General features: G+C 43.6%; 1 protein-coding gene across 5 annotated transcripts in view; it reads right to left on the bottom strand.

The window, feature by feature from the left end:
• Positions 1 to 27,983, bottom strand: part of TNRC18 (trinucleotide repeat containing 18) — a 672,655-nt gene that overhangs the window by 222,672 nt on the left and 422,000 nt on the right. For all 5 annotated transcript variants that reach the window (XM_069733831.1, XM_069733830.1, XM_069733832.1 and 2 more), the window contains one exon: positions 1,711 to 2,123. In XM_069733831.1, coding sequence (XP_069589932.1) covers positions 1,711 to 2,123 — 413 coding nt within the window. The remainder of the gene's footprint in view (positions 1 to 1,710; positions 2,124 to 27,983) is intronic.

Here is a 27,983-nt window from a genome sequence, read left to right as displayed (position 1 = left end):
CTCTTCCTCCGGACTCTGGGACCTTGATTTCCAAATTAAATGCAAAATTTAGTTTAATCGGACAACAACACCTTGGACCGCTGAGCAACAGGCCAGTTCTTTTTCTCCTTGGCCCAGGTAAGACGCTTCTGGCGTTGTCTATTGGTTATGAGTGGCTTGACACAAGGATTGCGACACTTGTAGCCCATGTCCTGGATATGTCTGTGTGTGGTGGCGCTTTTGTGGCTTACTCTACATGTGGAGTGTGTCAATGACTGCCTTCTGGACATCTGTCAAGTCAGCAGTCTTTCCTATGATTATGGAGCCTACTGAAACACACTAAGGGACCTTTTTAAATGCTTATGAAGCCTGTGCATGTGTTTTTTTGTTAATTATTCTAATTTACTGAGATAATGACTTTTGGGTTTTCATTGGCTGTAAGCCATAATCATCAATATTAACAGAAAAAAACACTTGAAATACATCACTCTGTAATGACTATTTATGAGTTTCACATTTTGTATTGAAGAACTGAAATAAATGAACTTTTGATGATATTCTTATTTTGGCAAGCTATAGCGCTTACAGAATAAGCTACAGCAGGAACCGGGATACATGGATCGTGCTGGCTGATCAAAGTGGCAGCTGTATCACAGTCGCAGCACATTCATGGAGAGCCCAACACACAGGCTCTCCATGCATGTGTCCATAACTGTGACACAGCCGTGACACATGCAGCTGTGGCGCTGATCAGCCTGTGTGCTCCATGTATCTGGGTTCCCGCTGTAGCTTATTCGGTACGCGCTATAGCTTGCCGAATAAGCAGGGACCAGAATAAATTCGCTCAACTCTAATGTAGAGGCCACAGCACTATGAAGAGCGTAGAATCCTCTGTATAATCTACATGGTTCAGTTATGTAGGTAAAGTATCGACTTTTCTTGGTACCGAAACGAAAAACAACAACTAGGACCGAGTGTTTAATACTGGACACTATATGTTATATAGTCGTGTTACACTATCCTCACTTCTTGTAACTTACAATTGTATAAAGACACATTCGCCATGTGACAAGTGGGCCTGTATAACTTTAAATGCCAGGGCTGAATTTTGGTTTTAGTCCTGCCCTGAAGGTTGTAATATTGTTGCAATACAGGAGAGCTCCAGAAGATAAATTTAATTTCTCCTGTTCTGTCTTAGTTACTTGTCTCAGTCTGGTAACTCCCATTCATGTAAAATAAGCTCTGGAGGTAGAGTTACCTTCCAGGCAACATTCTCCCCATAGCCTGGAAGAGGTCATGTACATATAAAGAAAAACATGGATTTCTCTGGAATAAGACATCAGATCGCAGATATCTAGGTATCATTTTATTCAGCTTCCCATGACCAACATGCCCATATAGACGGCTTAGCTTAGGAAGGTTGATCCTACTGACAGATTTCCTTTAATTACGGTATCTAATTCCTCCTCAATGAACTACCACACTGGGGCAATCCTACACCCTGCAGACCCTGCAATCATACACTTAAATATTGTATGGATAGGTTTTAAATGTCAAGTGTTGGAAAAGCCCTTTAACAATCTCCATAAGGTCACATTATTGGCATTTTATTGGCAATAAGAAAAACAGTGTTGACAGGGACAGCTTTCCATCATCATATACATGACATTATTGGTGATTGTCACTTAAAAACCTACCGTATATATGGCCAGTTTTAGTAATTAAACCTACCTTACAGTTGTGTTTTTGTTCCCTTCGCTTCTTAAGACTAGTCATATTGCTGCAGCGAATAGTTTTAGACACAGGGGCTGTTGTTGTAGCGACATCAGCCAATACAGATGGAGAACTGATTGCTCCATGGAGAAAGATTCGTTCACTTCTGCGTCGACTCCAAAGATCATCGTCACTAACTTCTATGTCAAATTCTTGGTTGCAGTCTTTTGGTGATTTAGATTTGTTTAATTTTCGCATTTTATCAATGGTCTTTTCTTTTCCTGGAGGACGCAGAACGATATCAACGTCCATTTTATCCACAGTCACCTTGGAATTCCTTACTTTTTTGCAGCTAGTAAACTTTAAATCATGTAAAGACATGGATTCATTTTTTTCTTCACTTTCTGATTCTGTTTCCTGAGACACTGCATCTTTACACAGGAATAAAAGTAAAAGAGCACATCATATACAAGAAGGATTAGTTATAAGAATTAACATGTTCAAAATACGCTCCAAATCTAAAAGTTTAAAGGAACCTGTCACCCCACCCCCCATGCGTTTTTCATTAAAAGGGAAACCATGTGCAGCACTAATGCTGCATTCTGTCAAGGTGGCTCTTTTAGTTGTGGTCCCTGCCAACGCTTAACTATTCGTTTTTAGAATTTTCCTTTCCTACCTGTAGTCTCCCAGCCATCACTCGGCCCCTCCGTGCGCTGCTTCTACTTCCTTCATTAACGTCCCGGCGCTGTAAGTTCCCATCATGTGATGGGAGTAGAAAGGCAGTGCAAACTGCGCATGCCCGAATAAAAAAAACTTACAGTGCAGGCGTCGGGTACGTTAATGAAGGAAGTGAAGGCGGCACACGGAGGCCCTGAGTGATGGCTGGGAGGCGTTTGTGTCAGGGGGGAAAAGACATGCCCCTCTGACAAACTACAGATAGGAAAGGCAAATTCTAAAAAAGGATAGTTCAGCTTTGGCAGGGACCCCAACTAAAAGAGCCACCTTGACAGAATGCAGCATTAGTGCTGCACAAGGTGGCTCATTTAGTTTAAAACGCCTGGGGGGGGGGGGGGGTGACAGGTTCCCTTTTATTTAGGAAACTTTACTGTTCTTATGAAATAACTAGATGGTGGCCCGATTATAACGCATCGGGTATTCTAGAATATGTATAGTAGTATATAGCACAGCCCACGTAGTATATAGCACAGGCCCACGCAGTATATAACACAGCCTACGTAGTATATAACACAGCCACGTGGTATGTTTCCCAGCCACGCAGTATATTACACAGCCCACGTAGTATATAACACAGCCACGCAGTATATTGCCCAGCCACGCAGTATATTGCACAGCCACACAGTATATAGCACAGCCAACATCGTATATAGCACAGAGACGTAGTATATAACACAGCTCACGCAGTACATAACACAGCCCACGTAGTATATAGCAGTGTGGGCACCATATCCCTGATAAAAAAAGAATTAAAATAAAAAATTGTTATATACTCACCTTCTGGCGGCCCCCGGGTCCAGCCCAGGCGTTTAGCGATGCTCCGGTCCCAAGAATCCATTGCGGCAATAACACGTGATGATGTTGCGGTCTCGCGAGACCGGTACATCATCATCTCGCGAGACCACTACGTCATCTATGGTCATTGCCGAAAAGCATTCTTGGGACCGGAGCTTCGCGAGGATCGGGAAAGGCGCCGGAAGGTGAGAATATAATGATTTTTTTAAAATTATTTTTAACATTATATGTTTTTACTATTGATGCTGCATATGCAGCATCAATAGTAAAAAGTTGGTCACACAGGGTTAATAGCAGCATTAACGAACTGCGTTACACCGCGTTATGCCGCAGTGTAACGCACTCCTTTAACGGACTGCTAAAACCCTATGTGGCCGCTGACTGGAGGGGAGTAGGGAGGGGCCAATTCGCGGCCGGGCTGTGCCTGTCACTGATTGGTCGCGGCCAGCCGGCCACGACCAATCAGCGACCTGGGAATTCCGTGACAGACAGACGGAAGTACCCCTTAGACAATTATATATAGATTTTTTAAACTCAAAGTTATAAATTTCTAATAACATTTTTAAAATAAATATTAAAGGTAAGCAGTGTTTATAAAAAAATATACAAAGATGATACAAAGTGGGAACAAAACAATACGGTATATACAGTTACATCAAATAAAAATGGATAATGGAAAAAAAGTACAAAACAAGAATTTGGAGAAATGGTTTATCTTTATGGAGGGAAGCGCTTACCTTAGGAAAATGGAACACACATACTTTACTAGATAAAGGTTATGCCCACATACTTCCCCTTGGTGAGTTCATATGGGGGGTGGTTGTGAGGTTTGCTAGGTCTCTTAGCAGATTATGAGATCCCAAACTTTCAGGATATCTTTTTTATTATTATTATTTATTTATTTATATAGCACCATTAATTCCATGGTGCTGTACATGAGAAAGGGGTTACATACAGGGTTATAGATATCGATTACAGTAAGCAGGTTTACAGTGACAGACTGGTACAGAGGGGAGAGGACCCTGTCCTTGCAGACTTACATTCTATGGGATAGTGGGGAAGAGACAGAAGGTAGGGGCGAGGCGGCAGCGATGGCGAGGCGGCGGCTCTGGCGATGGTGAGGCGGCAGAATGGTTATTGCAGGCTGTAGGCTTTCTTGAAGAGATGGGTTTTCAGGTTCCATCTGAAGGAGCCGAGGGTGGTGGATAGTCGGACGTGTTGAGGCATGGAATTCCAGAGGATGGGGGATATTCGGGAGAAATCTTGGAGGCGGTTATGTGAGGAACGAATAACTGTGGAGGAGACTAGGAGGTCTTGGGAGGATCGGAGATTACGTGAGGGAAGATATTGGGAGATTAGTTCAGAGATATAGTGAGGGGACAAGTTGTGGATGGCTTTGTAGATCAGTGTTAGTAGTTTGAACTGGATTCGTTGGGGAATGGGGAGCCAGTGGGGGGTGTTGCAGTAGTCGAGGCGGGAGATGATGAGGGCATGCACAAGAGTTTTGGTAGATTGTGGGCTGAGGAAGGAACAGATTCTGGCAATATTTTTGAGTTGGAGGCGACAGGAGGTGGCAAGAGTTTGGACGTGCGGTTTGAAGGACAGGGCAGCGTCGAGAGTTACCCCGAGGCAGCGGACTTCAGGTGCGGGAGAGAGCGTGATGCCGTTTATCATAATAGATAGGTCAGGTAGGGGGGATACGTGAGATGGGGGAAAGATGATGACTTCGGTTTTGTCTACATTGAGTTTTAGGAAGAGAGAGGTGAAGGAGGATATGGTTGACAGACACTTCGGGATTCTGGACAGCAGAGAGGTGACATCTGGGCCAGAGAGGTAGATTTGAGTGTCGTCCGCATACAGGTGGTACTGGAAGCCGTGGGACTTTATGAGTTGTCCTAGTCCAAGAGCATAGATGGAAAAAAGTAGGGGCCCTAGGACAGAGCCCTGAGGGACTCCAACAGAGAGAGGGCGGGATGAGGAGGTGGTGTGGGAGTGGGAAACGTTAAATGTGCGGTCGGAAAGGTATGAGGCAATCCAGGACAGGGCAAGGTCTTTGATGCCAAGGGAAGAAAGAATCTGTAGCAGTAGGCAGTGATCGCTGAAGGTCCAAAAAAGGAGATATGATCATGTTTCCCATCACAATTATACCTTTCAGTAGAGATGAAACATGGTATGGATAGAATCATCCATCTTCCCTCTATTAAGTTGGATGTGTTTGGATGGCCTTAAGGTGATGTGAGTGAATATGCTAATGTTCATTCAGTGTCACCAAAAACATACAGGGTGGGCCATTTATAAGCATACACCTAAATAAAATAGGAATGGTTGGTGATATCAACTTCCTGTTTGTGACACATTAATATGGGACGGGGGAAACTTTTCAAGATGGGTGGTGACCATGGTGGCCATTTTGAAGTCAGCCATTTTGGATTCAACTTTATTTTTTTCAATGGGAAGAGGGTCATGTGACATCAAACTTATTGAGAATTTCACAAAAAAAACAATGGTGTGCTTGATTTTAACGTAACTTTATTATTTTATGAGTTAATTACAAGTTTATGACCACTTATAAATTGTGTTCAAAGTGCTGCCCATTGTGTTGGATTGTCAATGCAACCCTCTTCTCCCACTCTTGACACACTAATAGCAACACCGGAAAATAAATCTTAGCACAGGCTTCCAGTACTGTTGTTTCATCTCGTATCTTCACAGCATAGACAATTGCCTTCAGATGACCCCCAAAGATAAAACTTTAAGGGGGTCAGATCAGGAAACATTGGTGGCCATTCAACTGGCCCTTGACAACCAATCCACTTCCTCGGAAACTGTTCATGTAGGAATGCTCGGAGCTGACACCCATAATTGATGGTATGGTGTGATATAAAGGGTACAAAGATAGTGGGGGCATTCTTCATCAATGGAAACCTCAATGCCACTGGATATCTGAAATTGCTACATGATGATGCGTTGCCCTCTTTATGCACTTAAGATGGCAATTTCATGAGTTTTTCCAGCAAGATGGTGCACAACTACATTATGGATGTCAGGTCTGAGCATTCCTACAGGGAATCTGACCCCCTTAGACTAGCAGTGTTGCGGTATTGCTATCATGAGAGTGCTTCTTTAATGCCGATTTCAAATAAAGAGAGCAACTGTCTTGCTCTGTCAAAAAAATAAAGTATGGTAATGAGCCAGTATAGTGGAAACCTGAGACATGTTCTTTCATCCCCCCCTCCCCCCCATTTCTTCTCTTTTGTGCTTGGAAGATTGTAATTATGGCTTGGAAGTCATCCAACACCCTTTCATTGTTTCAGTAGCTTAATTTGGTTAATCAATATGTACCCCACTATGCAGGAGTCGTAAATGGCCAGAGTAATTTGGCAAAATATGGGCATGGAGGTTCCCCAAGCATGCCATGGCTTCTGCGTACTCTGCTTGACACCGATTTGCTCATTGGTGCCTTGGACAGCTGGCGAATAGTTGGTCTCAAGTTTCTAATTCTATTGTCTTTGTGGGTGGGTGTGTGTGTAAAGGTACCTTCACACTCAGCGACGCTGCAGCGATACCGACAACGATGTCGATCGCTGCAGCGTCGCTGTTTGGTCGCTGGAGAGCTGTCACACAGACAGCTCTCCAGCGACCAATGATGCCGGTAACCAGGGTAAACATCGGGTTACTAAGTGCAGGGCCGCGCTTAGTAACCCGATGTTTACCCTGGTTACCATCGTAAAAGTAAAAAAAAAAAACACTACATACTTGCCTTCCGCTGTCTGTCCCCGGCGCTGTGCTTTCCTGCACGGACTGTGAGCACAGCGGCCGGAAAGCAGAGCGGTGACGTCACCGCTGTGCTTTCCGGCTGGCCGGCGCACACAGCCAGTGCAGAGAAGCACCGGGGACAGACAGCGGAATGTAAGTATGTAGTGTTTGTTTTTTTTTACTTTTACGCTGGTAACCAGGGTAAACATCGGGTTACTAAGCGCGGCCCTGCGCTTAGTAACCCGATGTTTACCCTGGTTACCAGTGAAGACATTGCTGAATTGGCGTCACACACGCCGATTCAGCGATGTCTGCAGGGAGTCCATCGACGAAATAAAGTGCAGGAAAACATACTCAGATGAGAGGTAAGAACATTTCTAAAACAATCCACAGCGAGGAGATTGGAACAAAACAAAATCTTCTAAACTGCATGCTCGCAAACGCCAGAAGCCTGACAAACAAGATGGAAGAACTAGAATCAGAAATATCTACAGGTAACTTTGACATAGTGGGAATAACCGAGACATGGTTAGATGAAAGCTATGACTGGGCAGTTAACTTACAGGGTTACAGTCTGTTTAGAAAGGATCGTAAAAATCGGAGAGGAGGAGGGGTTTGTCTCTATGTAAAGTCTTGTCTAAAGTCCACTTTAAGGGAGGATATTAGCGAAGGAAATGAGGATGTCGAGTCCATATGGGTCGAAATTCATGGAGGGAAAAATGGTAACAAAATTCTCATTGGGGTCTGTTACAAACCCCCAAATATAACAGAAACCATGGAAAGTCTACTTCTAAAGCAGATAGATGAAGCTGCAACCCATAATGAGGTCCTGGTTATGGGGGACTTTAACTACCCGGATATTAAAGGGAACCTGTCACCCCGTTTTTTGAGATTGAGCTATAAATACTGTTAAATAGGGCCTGCGCTGTGTGTTCCTATAGTGTATGTAGTGTACCCCGATTCCCCATGTATGCTGAGAAATAACTTACCAAAGTCGCCGTTTTCGCCTGTCAATCAGGCTGGTCAGGTCGGGAGGGCGTGGTGACATCGCTGGTTCTTCCTCAGCTTTACGTTGGTGGCGTAGTGGTGAAGACACAGCGCGCGATCTGCGCTGTCATCCCTTTCGTCGGTGGGGGCGGCCATCTTCCTGGGGCCGCGCGTGCGCAGATCGAGTGCTCTGCTGCACGGGGCTTCAGGAAAATGGCCGCGGGATGCCGCGCGTGCGCATTAGAGATCGCGGCGGCCATTTTCCCAAAGCCGAGATGCAAACTCGGCTTTGGGAAAATGGCCGCCGCGATCTCTAATGCGCACGCGCGGCATCCCGCGGCCATTTTCCTGAAGCCCCGTGCAGCAGAGCACTCGATCTGCGCACGCGCGGCCCCAGGAAGATGGCCGCCCCCACCGACGAAAGGGATGACAGCGCAGATCGCGCGCTGTGTCTTCACCACTACGCCACTACGCCACCAACGTAAAGCTGAGGAAGAACCAGCGATGTCACCACGCCCTCCCGACCTGACCAGCCTGATTGACAGGCGAAAACGGCGACTTTGGTAAGTTATTTCTCAGCATACATGGGGAATCGGGGTACACTACATACACTATAGGAACACACAGCGCAGGCCCTATTTAACAGTATTTATAGCTCAATCTCAAAAAACGGGGTGACAGGTTCCCTTTAACTGGGAAACAGAAACCTGTGAAACCCATAAAGGCAACAGGTTTCTGCTAATAACCAAGAAAAATTATCTTTCACAATTGGTGCAGAATCCAACCAGAGGAGCAGCACTTTTAGACCTAATACTATCTAATAGACCTGACAGAATAACAAATCTGCAGGTGGTTGGGCATCTAGGAAATAGCGACCACAATATTGTGCAGTTTCACCTGTCTTTCACTAGGGGGACTTGTCAGGGAGTCACAAAAACACTGAACTTTAGGAAGGCAAAGTTTGACCAGCTTAGAGATGCCCTTAATCTGGTAGACTGGGACAATATCCTCACAAATAAGAATACAGATAATAAATGGGAAATGTTTAAGAACATCCTAAATAGGCAGTGTAAGCGGTTTATACCTTGTGGGAATAAAAGGACTAGAAATAGGAAAAACCCAATGTGGCTAAACAAAGAAGTAAGACAGGCAATTAACAGTAAAAAGAAAGCATTTGCACTACTAAAGCAGGATGGCACCATTGAAGCTCTAAAAAACTATAGGGAGAAAAATACTTTATCTAAAAAACTAATTAAAGCTGCCAAAAAGGAAACAGAGAAGCACATTGCTAAGGAGAGTAAAACTAATCCCAAACTGTTCTTCAACTATATCAATAGTAAAAGATTATAAACTGAAAATGTAGGCCCCTTAAAAAATAGTGAGGAAAGAATGGTTGTAGATGACGAGGAAAAAGCTAACATATTAAACACCTTCTTCTCCACGGTATTCACGGTGGAAAATGAAATGCTAGGTGAAATCCCAAGAAACAATGAAAACCCTATATTAAGGGTCACCAATCTAACCCAAGAAGAGGTGCGAAACCGGCTAAATAAGATTAAAATAGATAAATCTCCGGGTCCGGATGGCATACACCCACGAGTACTAAGAGAACTAAGTAATGTAATAGATAAACCATTATTTCTTATTTTTAGGGACTCTATAGCGACAGGGTCTGTTCCGCAGGACTGGCGCATAGCAAATGTGGTGCCAATATTCAAAAAGGGCTCTAAAAGTGAACCTGGAAATTATAGGCCAGTAAGTCTAACCTCTATTGTTGGTAAAATATTTGAAGGGTTTCTGAGGGATGTTATTCTGGATTATCTCAATGAGAATAACTGTTTAACTCCATATCAGCATGGGTTTATGAGAAATCGTTCCTGTCAAACCAATCTAATCAGTTTTTATGAAGAGGTAAGCTATAGGCTGGACCACGGTGAGTCATTGGACGTGGTATATCTCGATTTTTCCAAAGCGTTTGATACCGTGCCGCACAAGAGGTTGGTACACAAAATGAGAATGCTTGGTCTGGGGGAAAATGTGTGTAAATGGGTTAGTAACTGGCTTAGTGATAGAAAGCAGAGGGTGGTTATAAATGGTATAGTCTCTAACTGGGTCGCTGTGACCAGTGGGGTACCGCAGGGGTCAGTATTGGGACCTGTTCTCTTCAACATATTCATTAATGATCTGGTAGAAGGTTTACACAGTAAAATATCGATATTTGCAGATGATACAAAACTATGTAAAGCAGTTAATACAAGAGAAGATAGTATTCTGCTACAGATGGATCTGGATAAGTTGGAAACTTGGGCTGAAAGGTGGCAGATGAGGTTTAACAATGATAAATGTAAGGTTATACACATGGGAAGAAGGAATCAATATCACCATTACACACTGAATGGGAAACCACTGGGTAAATCTGACAGGGAGAAGGACTTGGGGATCCTAGTTAATGATAAACTTACCTGGAGCAGCCAGTGCCAGGCAGCAGCTGCCAAGGCAAACAGGATCATGGGGTGCATTAAAAGAGGTCTGGATACACATGATGAGAGCATTATACTGCTTCTGTACAAATCCCTAGTTAGACCGCACATGGAGTACTGTGTCCAGTTTTGGGCACCGGTGCTCAGGAAGGATATAATGGAACTAGAGAGAGTACAAAGGAGGGCAACAAAATTAATAAAGGGGATGGGAGAACTACAATACCCAGATAGATTAGCGAAATTAGGATTATTTAGTCTAGAAAAAAGACGACTGAGGGGCGATCTAATAACCATGTATAAGTATATAAGGGGACAATACAAATATCTCGCTGAGGATCTGTTTATACCAAGGAAGGTGACGGGCACAAGGGGGCATTCTTTGCGTCTGGAGGAGAGAAGGTTTTTCCACCAACATAGAAGAGGATTCTTTACTGTTAGGGCAGTGAGAATCTGGAATTGCTTGCCTGAGGAGGTGGTGATGGCGAACTCAGTCGAGGGGTTCAAGAGAGGCCTGGATGTCTTCCTGGAGCAGAACAATATTGTATCATACAATTATTAGGTTCTGTAGAAGGACGTAGATCTGGGGATTTATTATGATGGAATATAGGCTGAACTGGATGGACAAATGTCTTTTTTCGGCCTTACTATGTTACTATGTTACTATGACTTTCTGCAGCGACCAACGACATCACAGCAGGATCCTGATCGCTGCTGCTTGTCAAACTGAACGATATCGCTAGCCAGGACGCTGCAACGTCACGGATCGCTAGCGATATCATTCAGTGTGAAGGTACCTCAACTGTATGAATGGGTTATCAATCTCAATGCAATATTTTACATTTGTGTTTTATTACAAACACATATGAATTAAGTATTCTTGTCAATTCTTCTTTAATGATGTCACTTACCTACTGTGGTGTACACAGTGGTGTATTATTGTCCCTTATTGCAATGACTAAGGACATGGCTCTGAAATGTATTTGCGACATTTAAAGAAGTTGTCCAGTATAATACATTTTTTTCATAAATCTTGCTATTATGTGCCACTGAAAACATCCACTGTGTTTATTTTAGCAATATTACCTTTTATCATGCTGTAGCAGCGAATCTTCAGTGCTGGATCCAGCTCTCATGGGGTTAATCGACAACTTCCTTTCTCCTGAGTTATTGTGCTCTAATACTACAAGTTCCATGATGCATTGCACTGGCCACTAAGCCCGAACCTACCACACCCACTCCAAAACACACCCAAACCCCTCCCTCCTCTATCTTCAAAAAGATTTGTGATGTCATATGTCCAACCTCCTCCTTTACATCCACACTCCATTACAACCCACACTCCATTACACACAGATAGATGGATAGATAGAAAGATAGATAGATATGTCTATTTCCATAGATATGTCCATATCCATGTTTCTAAACCCCTTCACCCCTGGAGCTTTTTTCATTTATCCCTCCCCTTCTTTCCAGAGCCATAATTATTCTGTCAATATGGCCATGTGAGGGCTTATCTTTTGCGGGACAAGTTCTACTTTTGAACGGCCCCAATTGGTTTTACCATGTCGTGTAACAGAAAATGTGAAAAAAATTCAAAGTGCGATGAAATTGCAAAAAAGTGCAATCCCACACTTGTTTGTTGCTTGGCTTTTTTGCTAGGTTCACTAAATGCTAAGGCTGTGTGCACACGTTGCGGATTTGATTGCAGATCCGCAGGGTTTTTTGCTGCACAGAACTGCATCAAATCCGCAGTGTAGTGCACAACCAATGTAAGTCTATGGGAGCCGCAGACTAGTTGTGCACATGCTGCGGAAAAAGCCGCACCTTTTGTGCCGAACTGCAGCGTTTCTGCACCATTAGACTTTCATTGAGTCGGCCACATCTGCAGCAAAAACCGCAGATGTAAAAAAGGTCTGCAATTTTGCTGCGGATGTGGGTCCGAGAAACGGTGTAGTTCGGCAGGAGGGAAGAGTGTGGGCGGTGACTGTGTGCATGTATGTGTGTGCGGGCATGCTCTGCGGGCTGTTTGGATGTGTGCGGGCGGGGTCTGCGGGCTGTTCGGATGTGTGTGGGGCTGTGCGGGGGGTCTTTTGGGGTGTGTGTGCAGGCATCATCCAATGGGACTACAAGTACGCAGCATCCAATCTGCAGCTAATTCGGATGTAATCCGGACAGTGGACACGCGCCCTACACTATCCATACATGTATCAATAGCAGGGCTGGACTGGCCATCGGGCAGTTCTGGCAAATGCCAGAAGTGCCGATGGCAGTAGTGGGCCACTCGAGTGTGCCGCTGTCGGCACACTCCCCCCGCTGTCGGCACACTCCCGTCCCCTGTATTTAACTATACCGGTGTCATAGACGCTGGTACAGTTGAATGCAATGATGGGGAGAGAGCGTCTGCTGTCGCTCCCTCTCCCATCATTCCCCGCTCTGTCTGCCGCTTACACTGCGGGTGCGCGATGACGTCATATCATCGCGCACCTGCTGTGTGACCGGGCGGTCAGACTGCAGCTGCTGAGACCGGAGCCAGGAGCAGCGCGGGGCAAGAGGAAAGGTGAGTAGAGTCAGTGTTTTTTTATTTTTTATTATTACATGACATGGCTGCATTACATTCTATGGGGCTAGGCAGCGCTGCATTATATTGCATGGTGGCTGTGCTGCATTACATTCTATGGGGACTGGCTGCATTACGTTCTATGGAGTCTGTGCTGCATTACATTCTATGGGGGCTGGCTGCATTACATTCTATGGGGCTGTGCTGCATTACATTCTATGGGGCTGTGCTGCATTACATTCTATGGGGGCTGTGCTGCATTACATTCTATGGGGCTGTGCTGCATTACATTCTATGGGGTCTGTGCTGCATTACATTCTATGGGGGCTGGCTGCATTACATTCTATGGGGACTGGCTGCATTACATTCTATGGGGGCTGGCTGCATTACATTCTATGGGGGCTGGCTGCATTACATTCTATGGGGGCTGGCTGCATTACATTCTATGGGGACTGGCTACATTACATTCTATGGGGCTGTGCTGCATTACATTCTATGGGGACTGTGCTGCATTACATTCTATGGGGCTGTGCTGCATTACATTCTATGGGGACTGGCTGCATTACATTCTATGGGGGCTGAGCTGTAATGCTGGATACAGCTGTAATTATATGTTATATAGTCGTGTTACACTCCCCTCACTTCTTGTAACCTAAAAGTGTACAAAGATATTATACAGTCACCATGTGACAAGTGGGCCTGTGTGACTTCAAATGCCAGGGCTGAATTTTAGTCCCAGTCCGGCCCTGATCAATAGATATATCTATCCAGATAAATCTATAGACTAGCTGAAGAGCCCGGCGTTGCCTGGGCATAGTAAATATCTGTGGTTAGTTATAGCACCTCACTTCTCTTATTTTCCCATCATGCCTCTCATTTTCCCCCTTACACCTCTCATTTTCCCCCTCACTCCTCTCATTCCCCCTAACACTTGTCATTTCGACCTCACATCTGTCATTTTCCGATCACTTCACTATTTTCCCTCACTCCTCTCATTCTGCACTCACACCTTTTCATTTTCACCTCACACCCCTCATTTTCACCTCACACCTCTCATTTTCCCCTCAGTATATACATGTTTGTCATCTCCCTTATATATAGTATACACCTGTATGTCATCTCCCCTGTAAATAGTATATACCTGCTGTATGTCATCTCCTCCTGTATATTGTATATACCTATGTGTCATCTCCTCCTGTATATAGTATATACCTGTAAGTCATCTCTTCTGTATATACTATATACCTGTATGTCATCTCCTCCTATATATAGTATATACCTGTATGTCATCTCCGGTAAATAGTATATACCTGCTGTATCATGATGTCATCTCCTCCTCTATATACCTATGTGTCATCTCCTCTTTTATATAGTATATACCTGTATGTCATCTCCTCCTGTATATAGTATATACGTGTGTCATCTCCTCCTGTATATAGTATATACCTGTAAGTCATCTCCTCCTATATATCGTATATACCTGTGTGTCATCTGCTCCTGTATATAGTATATACGTGTGTCATCTCCTCCTGTATATAGTATGTACCTGTATGTCATCTGCTCCTGTATATAGTATATATCTGTGTCATCTCCTTCTGTCATCTCCCCTGTATATTGTATATACCTGTGTGTCATCTCCTCCTGTATATAGTATATACCTGTGTCATCTCCTCCTGTATATACCTGTGTGTCATCTCTCCTGTATATAACATAGTAACATAGTAACATAGTTAGTAAGGCCGAAAAAAGACATTTGTCCATCCAGTTCAGCCTATATTCCATCATAATAAATACCCAGATCTACGTCCTTCTACAGAACCTAATAATTGTATGATACAATATTGTTCTGCTCCAGGAAGACATCCAGGCCTCTCTTGAACCCCTCGACTGAGTTCGCCATCACCACCTCCTCAGGCAAGCAATTCCAGATTCTCACTGCCCTAACAGTAAAGAATCCTCTTCTATGTTGGTGGAAAAACCTTCTCTCCTCCAGACGCAAAGAATGCCCCCTTGTGCCCGTCACCTTCCTTGGTATAAACAGATCCTCAGCGAGATATTTGTATTGTCCCCTTATATACTTATACATGGTTATTAGATCGCCCCTCAGTCGTCTTTTTTCTAGACTAAATAATCCTAATTTCGCTAATCTATCTGGGTATTGTAGTTCTCCCATCCCCTTTATTAATTTTGTTGCCCTCCTTTGTACTCTCTCTAGTTCCATTATATCCTTCCTGAGCACCGGTGCCCAAAACTGGACACAGTACTCCATGTGCGGTCTAACTAGGGGTTTGTACAGAGGCAGTATAATGCTCTCATCATGTGTATCCAGACCTCTTTTAATGCACCCCATGATCCTGTTTGCCTTGGCAGCTGCTGCCTGGCACTGGCTGCTCCAGGTAAGTTTATCATTAACTAGGATCCCCAAGTCCTTCTCCCTGTCAGATTTACCCAGTGGTTTCCCGTTCAGTGTGTAATGGTGATATTGATTCCCTCTTCCCATGTGTATAACCTTACATTTATCATTGTTAAACCTCATCTGCCACCTTTCAGCCCATATATATAGTATATATTTGTATGTCATCTCCTCCTGTATTAGACCGTGTTCACACGTTATTTGTTCAGTATTTTTACCTCAGTATTTGTAAGCTAAATTGGCAGCCTGATAAATCTCCAGCCAACAGGAAGCCCTGCCCCCTGGCAGTATATATTAGCTCACACTTACACATAATAGACAGGTCATGTGACTGACAGCTGCCGTATTTCCTATATGGTAATTTGTTGCTCTTGTAGTTTGTCTGCTTATTAATCAGATTTTTATTTTTGAAGGATAATACCAGACGTGTGTGTTTTAGGGCGAGTTTCATGTGTCAAGTTGTGTGTGTTGAGTTGCATGTGGCTACATGCATGTAGCAACTTTTGTGAGATGAGTTTTGTGTGGCGACATGCGTGTAGCAACTTTTTGTGTGTCGAGTTGCATGTGACAGGTTAGTTTAGCAAGTTGTGTGCAACAAGTTTTGCGCATGGCGAGTTTTGCGCGTGGCGCGTTTTGAGTATGTGCAAGTTTTGTGTGAGGCAACTTTTGCATGTGTTGCAACTTTTGTGCATGTGGCAATTTTTCCGCGTGTGCAAGTTTTGCGTCTGGTGATTTTTCCATGAGGTGGATTTTGCACGTGTGGCGAGTTTTGCGTGAGCCTAGTTTTGCATGTGGCGAGTTTTGAGCGGCGACTTCTGTGTTTCGACTTTTATGTGGCAAGGTTGGTGTATGTGTGCTGAAATGTGTGCTGAGGGTGGTATATGTGTTCAAGCACGTGGTAGTGTGTGGCGCATTTTGTGTGTGTTTATATCCCCGTGTGTGGTGAGTATCCCTTGCCGGGGCACCACCTTAGCAACTGTACGGTATATACTCTTTGGCGCCATCGCTCACACTTTTTAAGTCCCCCTTGTTCACATCTGGCAGCTGTCAATTTGCCTCCAACACTTTTCCTTTCACTTTTTCCCCATTACGTAGATAGGGGCAAAATTGTTTGGTGAATTGGAACGCGCGGGGTTAAAATTTCGCCTCACAACATAGCCTATGATGCTCTCGGGGTCCAGACGTGTGACTGTGCAAAATTTTGTGGCTGTAGCTGCAACGGTGCAAATGCCAATCCCGGACATACACACACATTCAACTTTATATATTACACTAGCTGTACTGCCCGGCTTCCCCCGGGTTAATAACTGATGTTAGCAAAATAGAATGTGTTAAGAAAAATGTATTCTGCACACAAAAACCACAAAACAAATAGAGAGAAATGTAATTATTAAAATGCAAAAACTAAGCTAATAGAAGCATTTTACAACATATATTTCAACACCAGAGATATTCCACACAGATTTAACTAAATTGGACAAGTAATGTGAAGCAATCTTCTACTACTTATTCGAGAGCCTTTTGATAAACGACATTCTTAGTTTTTCCTTCAGGTGCAAATACAAACAGATTTTTGGCTGTTCCAACTCTTGAACAGGCCACAAAATTGACCATTAAGAAAAACATGGAGATTGTAAATCGATTCCAACTACTTTCAAGGACTGTCCCTGAGCCTTGTTGATGGACATAGCAAATGCCAGTCGAACAGGAAACTGGAGGTGTTTAAAATCAACAGGCAAATCAGATGGAATGAGAGGAATTGTTGGAATGAAAACATCTTCTCCTGTGGCACATCCTGTCAAAATGGTTGCCTCAATTACATGTGGAAACAGGTTCTTAATCAAGAGTCTTGTTCCATTACACAGCTTTGGTGGATCCAAATTTCTCAATAGCAGAATAGGTTCTCCAAGTTTTAGAAAGAGGTTGTGACGAGGAAGTCCTTGTGGCTCCAAGGAATTGAGGAACTCAGTTGGATAAAATAATGCTTGAGCAGGGTCTATTACTGTATCTACTGACTTGTAGGTTGTGCACACACCTGGAAGGAGATTTAGAATTTGAAGATTGATCTTGTTGACGCTGTCATTTTTAGGAGCTAGAATAGCCGTTTCACACAACCAGCCAGAATTTTTGAAGTGGAGTTGAATGTTTTGAAAAACCTTTGCTTTCCACTCCTCAATGGAAGTCACCATGCAACAAAATTGCTTGGGAAGGTGATCTGTCCAGTGGTTGAGTTTACTGGTGCCTTGCCATCTCCAATAGTCAACAGCTGGCTTGAAAACAGTCCAGCAGAAACATCGCCTGTAATGTAGACCCTCATGTTTGTGTTCAGTGACATTTTCATTACTTTTCTCCAAAGGTACGATGCTTTGAGACAGGCATTGAGTTCGTCTGCAGGGGTTGATCTTGGAATAACAGATAGTGTTTTGCGGATGTCACCTGCCAAAACAACAACTACTCCTCCCATGATATATTTGTTGCTACGCAGGTCTTGCAGCAGTTTGTCCACTGCTTCCAGAGCCTTTTTGTGTGACATGGTGCATTCATCCCAAATGATGGCACTGCATTTTTGAAGCAATTTGGCCAGTCCTGATCCCTTGGCAATATTACACACGGGGCTGTCACTATAAGACAGGTTAAGTGGTAGTTTGAATGTCGAATGTGCTGTTCTGCCACCTTTTAAAAGCGTAGCTGCAATTCCAGAAGATGCCACTGCAAGTACAATCTTTTTTTGTTGTTGAAATTTTGCCAGGAGCACAGTTGATAACAAATGTCTTTCCTGTTCCACCTTGAGCATCAAGGAAGACAATCCCACCTTTGTTGGTTCCACTGAAACTTAAAATGTAGTTATAGGCGTCCCTTTGATCTGAGTAAAAATACCCAGAAGAACAATAAAATACGCACTATAACAACCAGGTGCGCGACATACTCCGACAAGAATGTAGACAAGAGAAAAACGGGAGTACCAAAACACCAAAAAATATATTAAAATCAATTATTTATTAAAGATAAATGTAAAACATACAATACAATATAGTAAAAAATCATATATCAAAGGACAGACAAGTTAAAATATGTGAAGGACACAGACAGAAACAACCAAGTTTACATAGTGTAAAGAAGGACCATGGGTGTATAACATGATATACATATCACCATCCAACACTGGCTATACGGAGAGATCCAAGGAAAAGAAACGCATAAATCACCACAAGTGTGGCCCAAGGTTCAATATCCGCAGCCCGGTGTGATGTGAGTCAAAGTAGCTAAATTTGTATCTTACCCAGCAAGGTCCGTATACAAGGTTGAACGCAGCCCCAACGCACGTTTCGCGTGGGCCCCCTGAGGAAGCCCACGCGAAACGTGCGTTGGGGCTGCGTTCAACCTTGTATATGTATATCATGTTATACACCCATGGTCCTTCTTTACACAATGTAAACTTGGTTGTTTCTGTCTGTGTCCTTCACATATTTTAAATTGTCTGTCCCTTTGATCTGGTACCAATATTGGCTCATTCTGAGACACAAATGCTGTCAGTTCATCAATATTGTAGTTTGTTTCTATGAAAATCTCCCTACACATTTGGATGCCTTCAGTCTTTCCCATTGCAGCAGGCAAACCAAGCAACTGTAAGGCTTTTTTCTGACATTGCTATGCACTGATCTTCACGGAGCATTAAAGTTTCATTGAACATTTCCTCAGTGAAGTTGATGAGTTGCTGAGGATTTCCCTTCTAATCTGCATGAGGATGTCCTCACTGAGATTAGTTTTTGTACTTTGTCCAAATCTCAAGAGGATTTGAAATGCTACAGGTTGTTAGAATAATAGCAAAGAAGTGTCTTAGTAGCTTTGAGGATTGTGTGGCTGCTGCTTCACTGAGGGTCATGTCCCAGTGTCCATCATTTTCCAGAAGTCCTTTTCTTTGGCAAGTTTCCCTGAATATTTCACACACATGGCCTCCAACGGTCTTCAGGTCAGAAAATGATGTAGGGCCTTTGACAACCTGAAGTAACATGCGCAGGCAGAAGCACTCTGCATCTGACGGATGAACAGTGTAGACTCGACCAAGCGTATCAGTTGCTTTCACCCAAGGATAGCCTTCAATATCAAGCCCCCGTTTCCTCCGTTCCAGTGTTTTTCTGGAGGCATTCCAAGTGTAGTACTTTGGTAAAAAACAGTAGAGAATTGTTTTTGCAAAAGGGTCTTGTTGACACAGCTCAAAAAATGCCAAGAGGGTGGTCTTAGGAGCTGCTGCTGCTGCAAGTTTGCTGGGTTAAAATAAATTCTCTGTCCATTTTCCAAGTGCACACTCAGATGCACAACTGGTGGGTAGCGCTCATGAATGGAGAATCCTAGTATTCTCCAAACAGCTTCATTGCTGCTTATGTACCTGCCCATCTGGAATGCTTCCACTTCATCAATAATAGGTCCATTTTTCTGGAGTTCAAAAACTGCTTGATCACTTCCTTTGAGGATATATTTGCAGATATACTTGATAGATTTCACAGAGTGGCAAGATTCGACATTTATGTGGGCCTGGAAGATTTTTGAGAGCAAAGGGTTGTAAGGCACTACCCTCCTGTTGTCAATTTCTATTTCTTGGAGTGATGATCCAACACGCATTTTGAGCCTTGCTGTGAAACCACCATCCCCTGGCTTTCTTCTTTGGTAGACTGGATATATATCTTGTCCTGTTTGGGTTTCTTGGACCAGGGATCGTGGGCAATGCTTTGAAAACCTGCCATCAATCATAAAGGGAGAATTTTTGTTGAGACTCCCACACGGACCATGGATCATGTTTTTTGTGATGGTGTCAAACAGCAATGGGTCAATCTGAAAGTCTGGCAATTCGGCACTGATGATATTGTCAATTTCGGTAGGCTGTATTTTTTGCTTCAGCCAGATCAAGATGTGGGCGTGAGGAAGGCCTCTTTTTTGCCATTCAACTGAATACATCCAGCACTGCGTCTCACCATAAATATGCGATTTTGTGACGAGATTAGTCATGTTTGAAAGTTTCTGTTTGAAAACCTGAGCAATAAGGTCATGGCGATTCACTGTTTTTTGGCCCGGCAACAGGTGCCCTCCAATTTCCTCCCAGGCAGGATTGCAAGTAAAGGTGATGAAAAGATCTGGACGGCCATACTTTCTCACATAAGTCATTGCATCCTGTGTGTATTCATGCATGTTTTGTGGGCTTACAGTGACTGTTTATGGAAGAATAACCATTTTCCCCAACTCTTTTGGATCAGCATCATTTGCAACAGCATCTCTAAGGTGAAAATATTCCTCTAACCTGAGCTTCTTTTGATTTAGTCGGATATATAAAAGACGTTCACTCTCAATCTTTGCATACATGTCAACAATAAATTGGTGGAAGAGGTGTTTGCATTTCAAGATGTGATTTTCCTCTGCAAATCTTGTCATGATCCTATAAGCATAGACATCCATGGCAGACTTTTTTTTCCCTGAAGGGTTGCCTGTTGTAGGATCTGTCTGAGGTATTCCAAAGTGATAGCCATCCTGTCCCTGCCAAAAGATGATTGGATATTGCAGTGCATCATAGGACCTGTGAGTTTCTGCTACTCGTTGCAAACTACTGTTCCTTTTCTGAAGCACAATGTCACGGCTTTGAAAATCATTACATACAATCAAGATGGCTACCTCATCAAATGTGGGAGCATTGAAACGTTGTTGATGCTCACCTTGTGGTGTTTTGTCAGCTCGAATGACAACCTTGTAATCGTAATTTGGCATGCATTCAAGTGCAGTCTTGAAAAGTTGAACATATGGATTGTTGGAGTGAAGGAACTGCTGCAAAATAGTGACAATACCAAGGCGAGTGTTAGGAATTAAAGAGCATCTCCGCTGAGCCTCTGCTTCTGCATTTCCCATGAAGAAGAGTTGAATAAATTGAGGTTCTTCTCCTTGCAATGGAAGCTGTGAGCCAATTGAGTGGTAAACCTGTCCTTGAACTTTAAATATCGGCATAAATCCTGTTGTAAACATTTATTTGTTGCACCAAATGATGTCATTTGGAAGCAGGAGTTCTACTTCCTGATGTTGTCCAAGAAATGCTTTGATATTGTACTGGCACCTGTCATCAGAGACTTTAGGGGATCTGGTGGTGACAGGAGAGATGGAAGTTTTATCTTGCCATTTGCACAGCATAAACCTGGCGGTTCATCTTTCCATTTTAGGGCACTGCAGTACAGCAGACCACATCCATTTTTCCTATCTGAACTTTAGGATTATCCTGATAGTTTATGTCTGACTGGTAGCAAAAGGCAGCAGGTTTCAAATCTCCAACCATATCCTGTGCCCTGGTGGAAGAAATAGCAATTCTCTTAGTGGCAAGTCGGCCTTCTCTCTGCTGAGGTGACTCATTGGCCCTTGAGGAAGCAGATCTTCTTCTCTTATCTGCAAGCCTTGCTTCCCTCTCCTCAGAAAATTCATTGGCTCTTGAGGAAGCAGTTCTTGTTCTCTTGTCTGCAAGCCTCGCTTCCCTCTCCTCAGAAAATTGAATGGCTATTGAGGAAGCAGCTCTTGATTTCATGTCTGCAAGCCTCGCTTCCCTCTCCTCAGAAAGTTAATTGGCTCTTGAGGAAGCAGCTCTTAAGGCCCCTTCACATTAAGCGACGCTGCAGCGATACCGACAACGATCCGGATCGCTGCAGCGTCGCTGTTTGGTCGCTGGAGAGCTGTCACACAGACCGCTCTCCAGCGACCAACAATGCCGGTAACCAGGGTAAACATCGGGTAACTAAGCGCAGGGCCGCGCTTAGTAACCCGATGTTTACCCTGGTTACCATCCTAAAAGTAAAAAAAACAAACAGTACATACTTACCTACCGCTGTCTGTCCCCGGCGCTCTGCTTCTCTGCACTCCTCCTATACTGGCTGTGAGCACAGCGGCTGGAAAGCAGAGCGGTGACGTCACCGCTCTGCTTTCCGGCTGACCGACGCTCACAGCCAGTACAGGAGGAGTGCAGAGCACAGCGCCGGGAGACAGTGGTATGGTAAGTATGTACTGTTTGTTTTTTTTACTTTTAGGATGGCAACCAGGGTAAACATCGGGTTACTAAGCGCGGCCCTGCGCTTAGTTACCCGATGTTTACCCTGGTTACCAGTGAAGACATCGCTGGATCGGTGTCACACACGCCGATCCAGCGATGTCCACAGGAGATCCAGCGACGAAATAAAGTTCTGGACTTTGTTCAGCGACCAACGATGGCACAGAAGGGGCCTGATCGTTGGTCGCTGTCACACATAGCGATTTCCTTAACGATATCACGTCACCAAAAGCAACGATATCTTTAACGATATCGTTATGTGTGAAGGTACCTTAAATCTCTTGTCTGCAAGCCTCGCTTCCCTCTGCTCAGAAAGTTAATTGACTCTTGAGAAAACAGCTGCTGTTCTCATGTGTGTCAGCCTTGTTTCTCGGTCTTCGCATTTTTCATTGGCCCGTAATGCAGCTTTTTTTTTCGCATCAGCTGACATTCGTGCCATAGAATTCCTTTTCTTATGAGGCATTATTGTGGTAAAAATAGTCTGTAACTGGCAGTTTCTATATCTTCTCACATAGAGGTAATGTGACTGACATCAGCCTTTCCACCAACACACCCTAACAACATGCTGTTACCTCACACCAGCTTTGTTATACTGAGAATGTCCTGCCTATATTAACCAATCAGAGCTCAGATTAATTAACTGCAGCAAAGTTGAAGCTGAGCTGTGATTGGTTGCTATTGGCAGACTGATAAATCCCAGCCAACAGGACGCCCACCCCCCTGGCAGTATATATTAGCTCACACATACACATAATAGACAGGTCATGTGACTGACAGCGGTCGTATTTCCTATATCGTACATTTGTTGCTCTTGTAGTTTGTCCGCTTATTAATCAGATTTTATACCGGTGTGTCATCTGCCCTGTATATAGTAGATATGTGTGTGTCATCTCCTCCTGTATATAGTATATACCTGTGTGTCATCTCCTCCTGTATATAGTATATACCTGTGTGTCATCTCCTCCTGTATATAGTATATACCTGTATGTCATCTCCTCCTGTATTAGACCGCGTTCACACGTTATTCAGTATTTTTACCTCAGTATTTGTAAGCTAAATTGGCAGCCTGATAAATCTCCAGCCAACAGGAAGCCCTACCCTCTGGCAGTATTTTTTAGCTTACACATACACATAATAGACAGGTCATGTGACTGACAGCTGCCGTATTTCCTATATGGTACATTTGTTGCTCTTGTAGTTTGTCTGCTTATTAATCAGATTTTTATTTTTGCAGGATAATACCAGACTTGTGTATGTTTTAGGGCGAGTTTCATGTGTCAATTTGTTTGTGTTGAGTTGCGTGTGGCGACATGCGTGTAGAAACTTTTGTGAGATGAGTTTTGTGTGGCGACATGCGTGTAGCAACTGTGTGTGTCGAGTTGCATGTGACAGGTTAGTGTGTTTTGCGCGTCGAGTTTTATGTGTGGTGCGTTTTGAGAATGTGCAAGTTTTGTGTGAGGCAACTTTTGCATGAGTTGCAACTTTTGTGCATGTGGCAATTTTTCTGCATGTGCAAGTTTTGCGTGTGGCGAGTTTTCCATGAGGTGAGTTTTGCAAGTGTGGCGAGTTTTGTGTGAGCCTAGTTTTGCATGTGGCGAGTTTTGCGCGTGGCGAGTTTTGAGCGGTGACTTTTGTGTTTCGACTTTTATGTGGCGAGGTTGGTGTATGTGTGCTGAAATGTGTGCCGAGGGTGGTATATATGTTCAAGCACGTGGTAGTGTGTGGCGCATTTTGTGTGTGTGTTCATATTCCCGTGTGTGGTGAGTATCCCATGTCGGGACCCCACCTTAGCAACTGTATGGTATAGACTCTTTGGCGCCATTGGTCTTGTTCTTTAAGTCCCCCTTGTTCACATCTGGCAGCTGCCAATTTGCCTCCAACACTTTTCCTTTCACATTTTTCCCATTATGTAGATAAGGGCAAATTTTTTTGTGAATTGGAACGCGCGGGGTTAAAATTTCACCTCACAACATAGCCTATGACGCTCTCGGGGTCCATACGTGTGACTGTGCAAAATTTTGTGGCTGTAGCTGCGACGGTGCAGGTGCCAATCCCGGACATACACACATACATTCAAGCTTTATATATTAGATATACCTGTAAGTCATCATCCCTGTATATAGTGTATACCTGTATGTCATCTCCTCCTGTATATAATATATAGCTGTATGTCATCTCCTCATGTATATAGTATATACCTATGTGCCATCTCCTCATGGCTGTCAATTTGCCTCCAACACTTTTACTTTCACTTTTTCCCCATTATGCAGATAGGGGCAAAATTGTTTGGTGAATTGGAACGCGCGGGGTTAAAATTTCGCCTCACAACATAGCCTATGACGCTCTCGGGGTCCAGACTTGTGACTGTGCAAATCCCCTGTATATAGTATATACCTGTATGCCATCTCCTCCTGGCTGTCAATTTGCCTCCAACATTTTTCCTTCCACTTTTTCCCCATGATGTTGATAGGGGCAAAATTGTTTGGTGAATTGGAACGCGCAGGGTTAAAATTTCGCCTCACAACATCGCCTATGACGCTCTTGGGGTCCAGACGTGTGACTGTGTAAAATTTTGTGGCTGTAGCTGCGACGGTGCAGATGCCAATCCCGGACATAGACACACACAGTCAGCTTTATATATTAGATATATGAATAGATAGATGTATGCATCTATAGAGCTATCTATATGTAGATCTGTCTATCCATTTCATCAATAATTTATCTGTCTGTGTGTGTAATTGAGTGTGGGTTGGACAAATGTAAGAGGTTGGACAATAATGACATCACAAATCTTTTTTTTGTTCAATAATACAACTTTATTTAGCTTTCAAAAACGCACAAAAACGCATAAAAATCACGAAAAACCGCATCAAAAACAAAATTAAAAAATGCATCAAAACTGCGCAAAAAATGCACCAAAAACGCATCAAAACTGCTGAAAAAACTTCTGCAAAAACTGCATAAAAAACGCAGGAAAACTGCACCAAAAACTGCATCAAAACCGCACCAAAAACTGCATCAAAACTGCACCAAAAACTGCATAAAAAACGCATGTAAACTGCACCAAAAACTAAATCAAAACTGCACCAAAAATTGCATCAAAAGTTCACCAAAAACTGCATAAAAAGCATTAAAAACCTGAATCAAAACCACGAAAAAAAAAACACCAAATACTTCAGCAAAAACTGAATCAAAACTGCGCAAAAGACGCACCAAGAACTGCATAAAACCGCAATAAAACCCGCATCAAAACCGCGAAAAAAACGCATCAAAAACGCAGCTGCGTTTTCTGCAAGGAGATGCAGATTTTGTGCAGAAAATTCTGCACCCAAATCTGCAACGTGTGCACACAGCATAAAACTGACCTACCATTATGATTCTCCAGGTCATTACGAGTTCATAGACACCAAACACGTTTAGGTTACTTTTATCTAAGTGGTGAAAAAAAATTCCAAACTTTGCTATAAAGAAATAAAATAATTGCGCCATTTTCTGATACCCGTAGAGTTTATATTTTCTGAGATATCGGGTAGGGTGAGGGCTAATTTTTTGCGTGCCGAGCTGACGTTTTTAATGATACCACTTTTGTGCAGATACGTTCTTTTGATCGCACGTTATTGCATTTTAATGCAATGTAGCGGCGACCAAAAAAAACATAATTTTGGCTTTTGATTTTTATTTCTCGCTACGCCGTTTAGAGATCATATAAAATTTTTTGTTGTATTGAAAACAGCTGACATGTTGCGGCTTTGAAGTGGGCTCACCGCCGCAGCCCACCTCAAAGCGGGAGATACTGCCAGCTGACGTACTATTCCGTCAGCTGGCAGAAAGAGGTTAATAAACAATATGTTTCAGTTTAATTTAAAAAAAAAAAAATGGCGTGGGCTCCCGCGCAATTTTCTGCGCCAGAGGGGGAAAGCCGACGGCCGGGGGCCAATATTTGTAGCCTGGGAAGGTGGTAATACCCATGGCCCCTCCGAGGCTATGAATATCAGCCCGCAGCCCTCTGTGTAGCCTTTACTGGCTATTAAAATAGGGGGACCCCCCCCCCCAAAAAAAAATAAAATGACGTGGGGTCCCCCTATATTTTATAGGCAGAAAGGCTACGCAGACAGCTGCGGGCTGATATTCATAGCCTAGAGAGAGGCCATGGATATTGCCCCCCCCCCCCCCCCCCCCCGGCTACAAATACCAGCCCGTAGCCGCCCCAGTAATGGCGCCAATTCCAGCACTTAGCCCCTCTCTTCCCACTCCCGAGTAGCGGTGGGATATGGGGTAATAAGGGGTTAAGGTCACCTTGCTATTGTAGGGTGACATTCAGCCGGGTTAATAATGGAGAGGCATCAAAATGACGCCTATCCATTATTAATCCTATAGTAGTGAAAGAGTTAAAAATAAAAAACAAGACACAGCCAGAAAAAGTATTTTAATATTCTTAATTTAACCATACTTACCATACTCGATCGCCTGCAAAAAGCTAAAAATAATAAACCGTATACTACCTGTCCGCCGTAGTCAAATTAATAACGAGTGTCCCACGACGATCTCCCCTATAGAACAGTGATGATGTCACTGCCCTATAGGCCCTCCAGTGACACACTGACAGGAGACAATGGCTCCTGCAGTGTATAACTGAGGTTACCTCAGTTCAGGGTCTCACTTTATGGCAAAAGCTGTGTGGGAACTTTCTCCCACAGCAGTGCCAAAAGTGAGACTAGGGACTATTTTCTCACAGGGGCGTAGGAATACATTGTGGGGAATACATTGTGGAAGGATACCTTCCATCATTGTATTCCTGGAGTCCCTGGAGAGCGGTCGCATCAGCAGATGCTGCTGCTCTCCACGGGAGATCGTCGAGGGACACTCATTTTAATTGGATTTCTGCGGATCAGGGAGTATAGTGTGTGTTTGTTTTTTTAATATTTTTTACAGGTGACACTGGCTTCGGGGAACAAAGTGACAAGTGATGGTGAGTATGTACTGTATGTCTATATGTATGCTGTATGTATGCACTGTATGTATGTATTGTATGTGGTATGGTGCATGTTGTATGTTGTATGGTGCATGGCACATGTCGCATGGTGCATGTCACATGTTGCATGGTGCATGTCGCATGGTGTATTGCGCATGTCGCATGGTGCATGTCACATGTCTGAAGTAATGGAACTGAAGAGAAAATCCAAATATTAAAGATAAAAAAAAAAATTTGATTACAAAAATTTTTAAAAATGGAAACACTGCATGTCAAAATCAGCAAAAAGCAAATTTACAGAGGGACATCCATGAAATAGCTGAACGCGATTCGAACACTCTTGGTGCTCTTAGCCCACAGCATGGCAGAGCTCGGAAGGGAAGGAGCGCAATTTGACTTTTCAATGCAAAATTGACTGGAATTGAGATAGGACGCCCTGTCGCGTTTGGAGAGCCTCTGATGTGCCTAAACATTGAAACCCCCCCACAAGTGACACCATTTTGGAAAGTAGACCCCCTAAGGAACTT

This window comes from Ranitomeya imitator, chromosome 7, assembly GCF_032444005.1.
Source record: "Ranitomeya imitator isolate aRanImi1 chromosome 7, aRanImi1.pri, whole genome shotgun sequence".
Classification (NCBI taxonomy): domain Eukaryota; kingdom Metazoa; phylum Chordata; class Amphibia; order Anura; family Dendrobatidae; genus Ranitomeya; species Ranitomeya imitator.
This window is presented reverse-complemented; position numbering and strand designations above follow the sequence as displayed.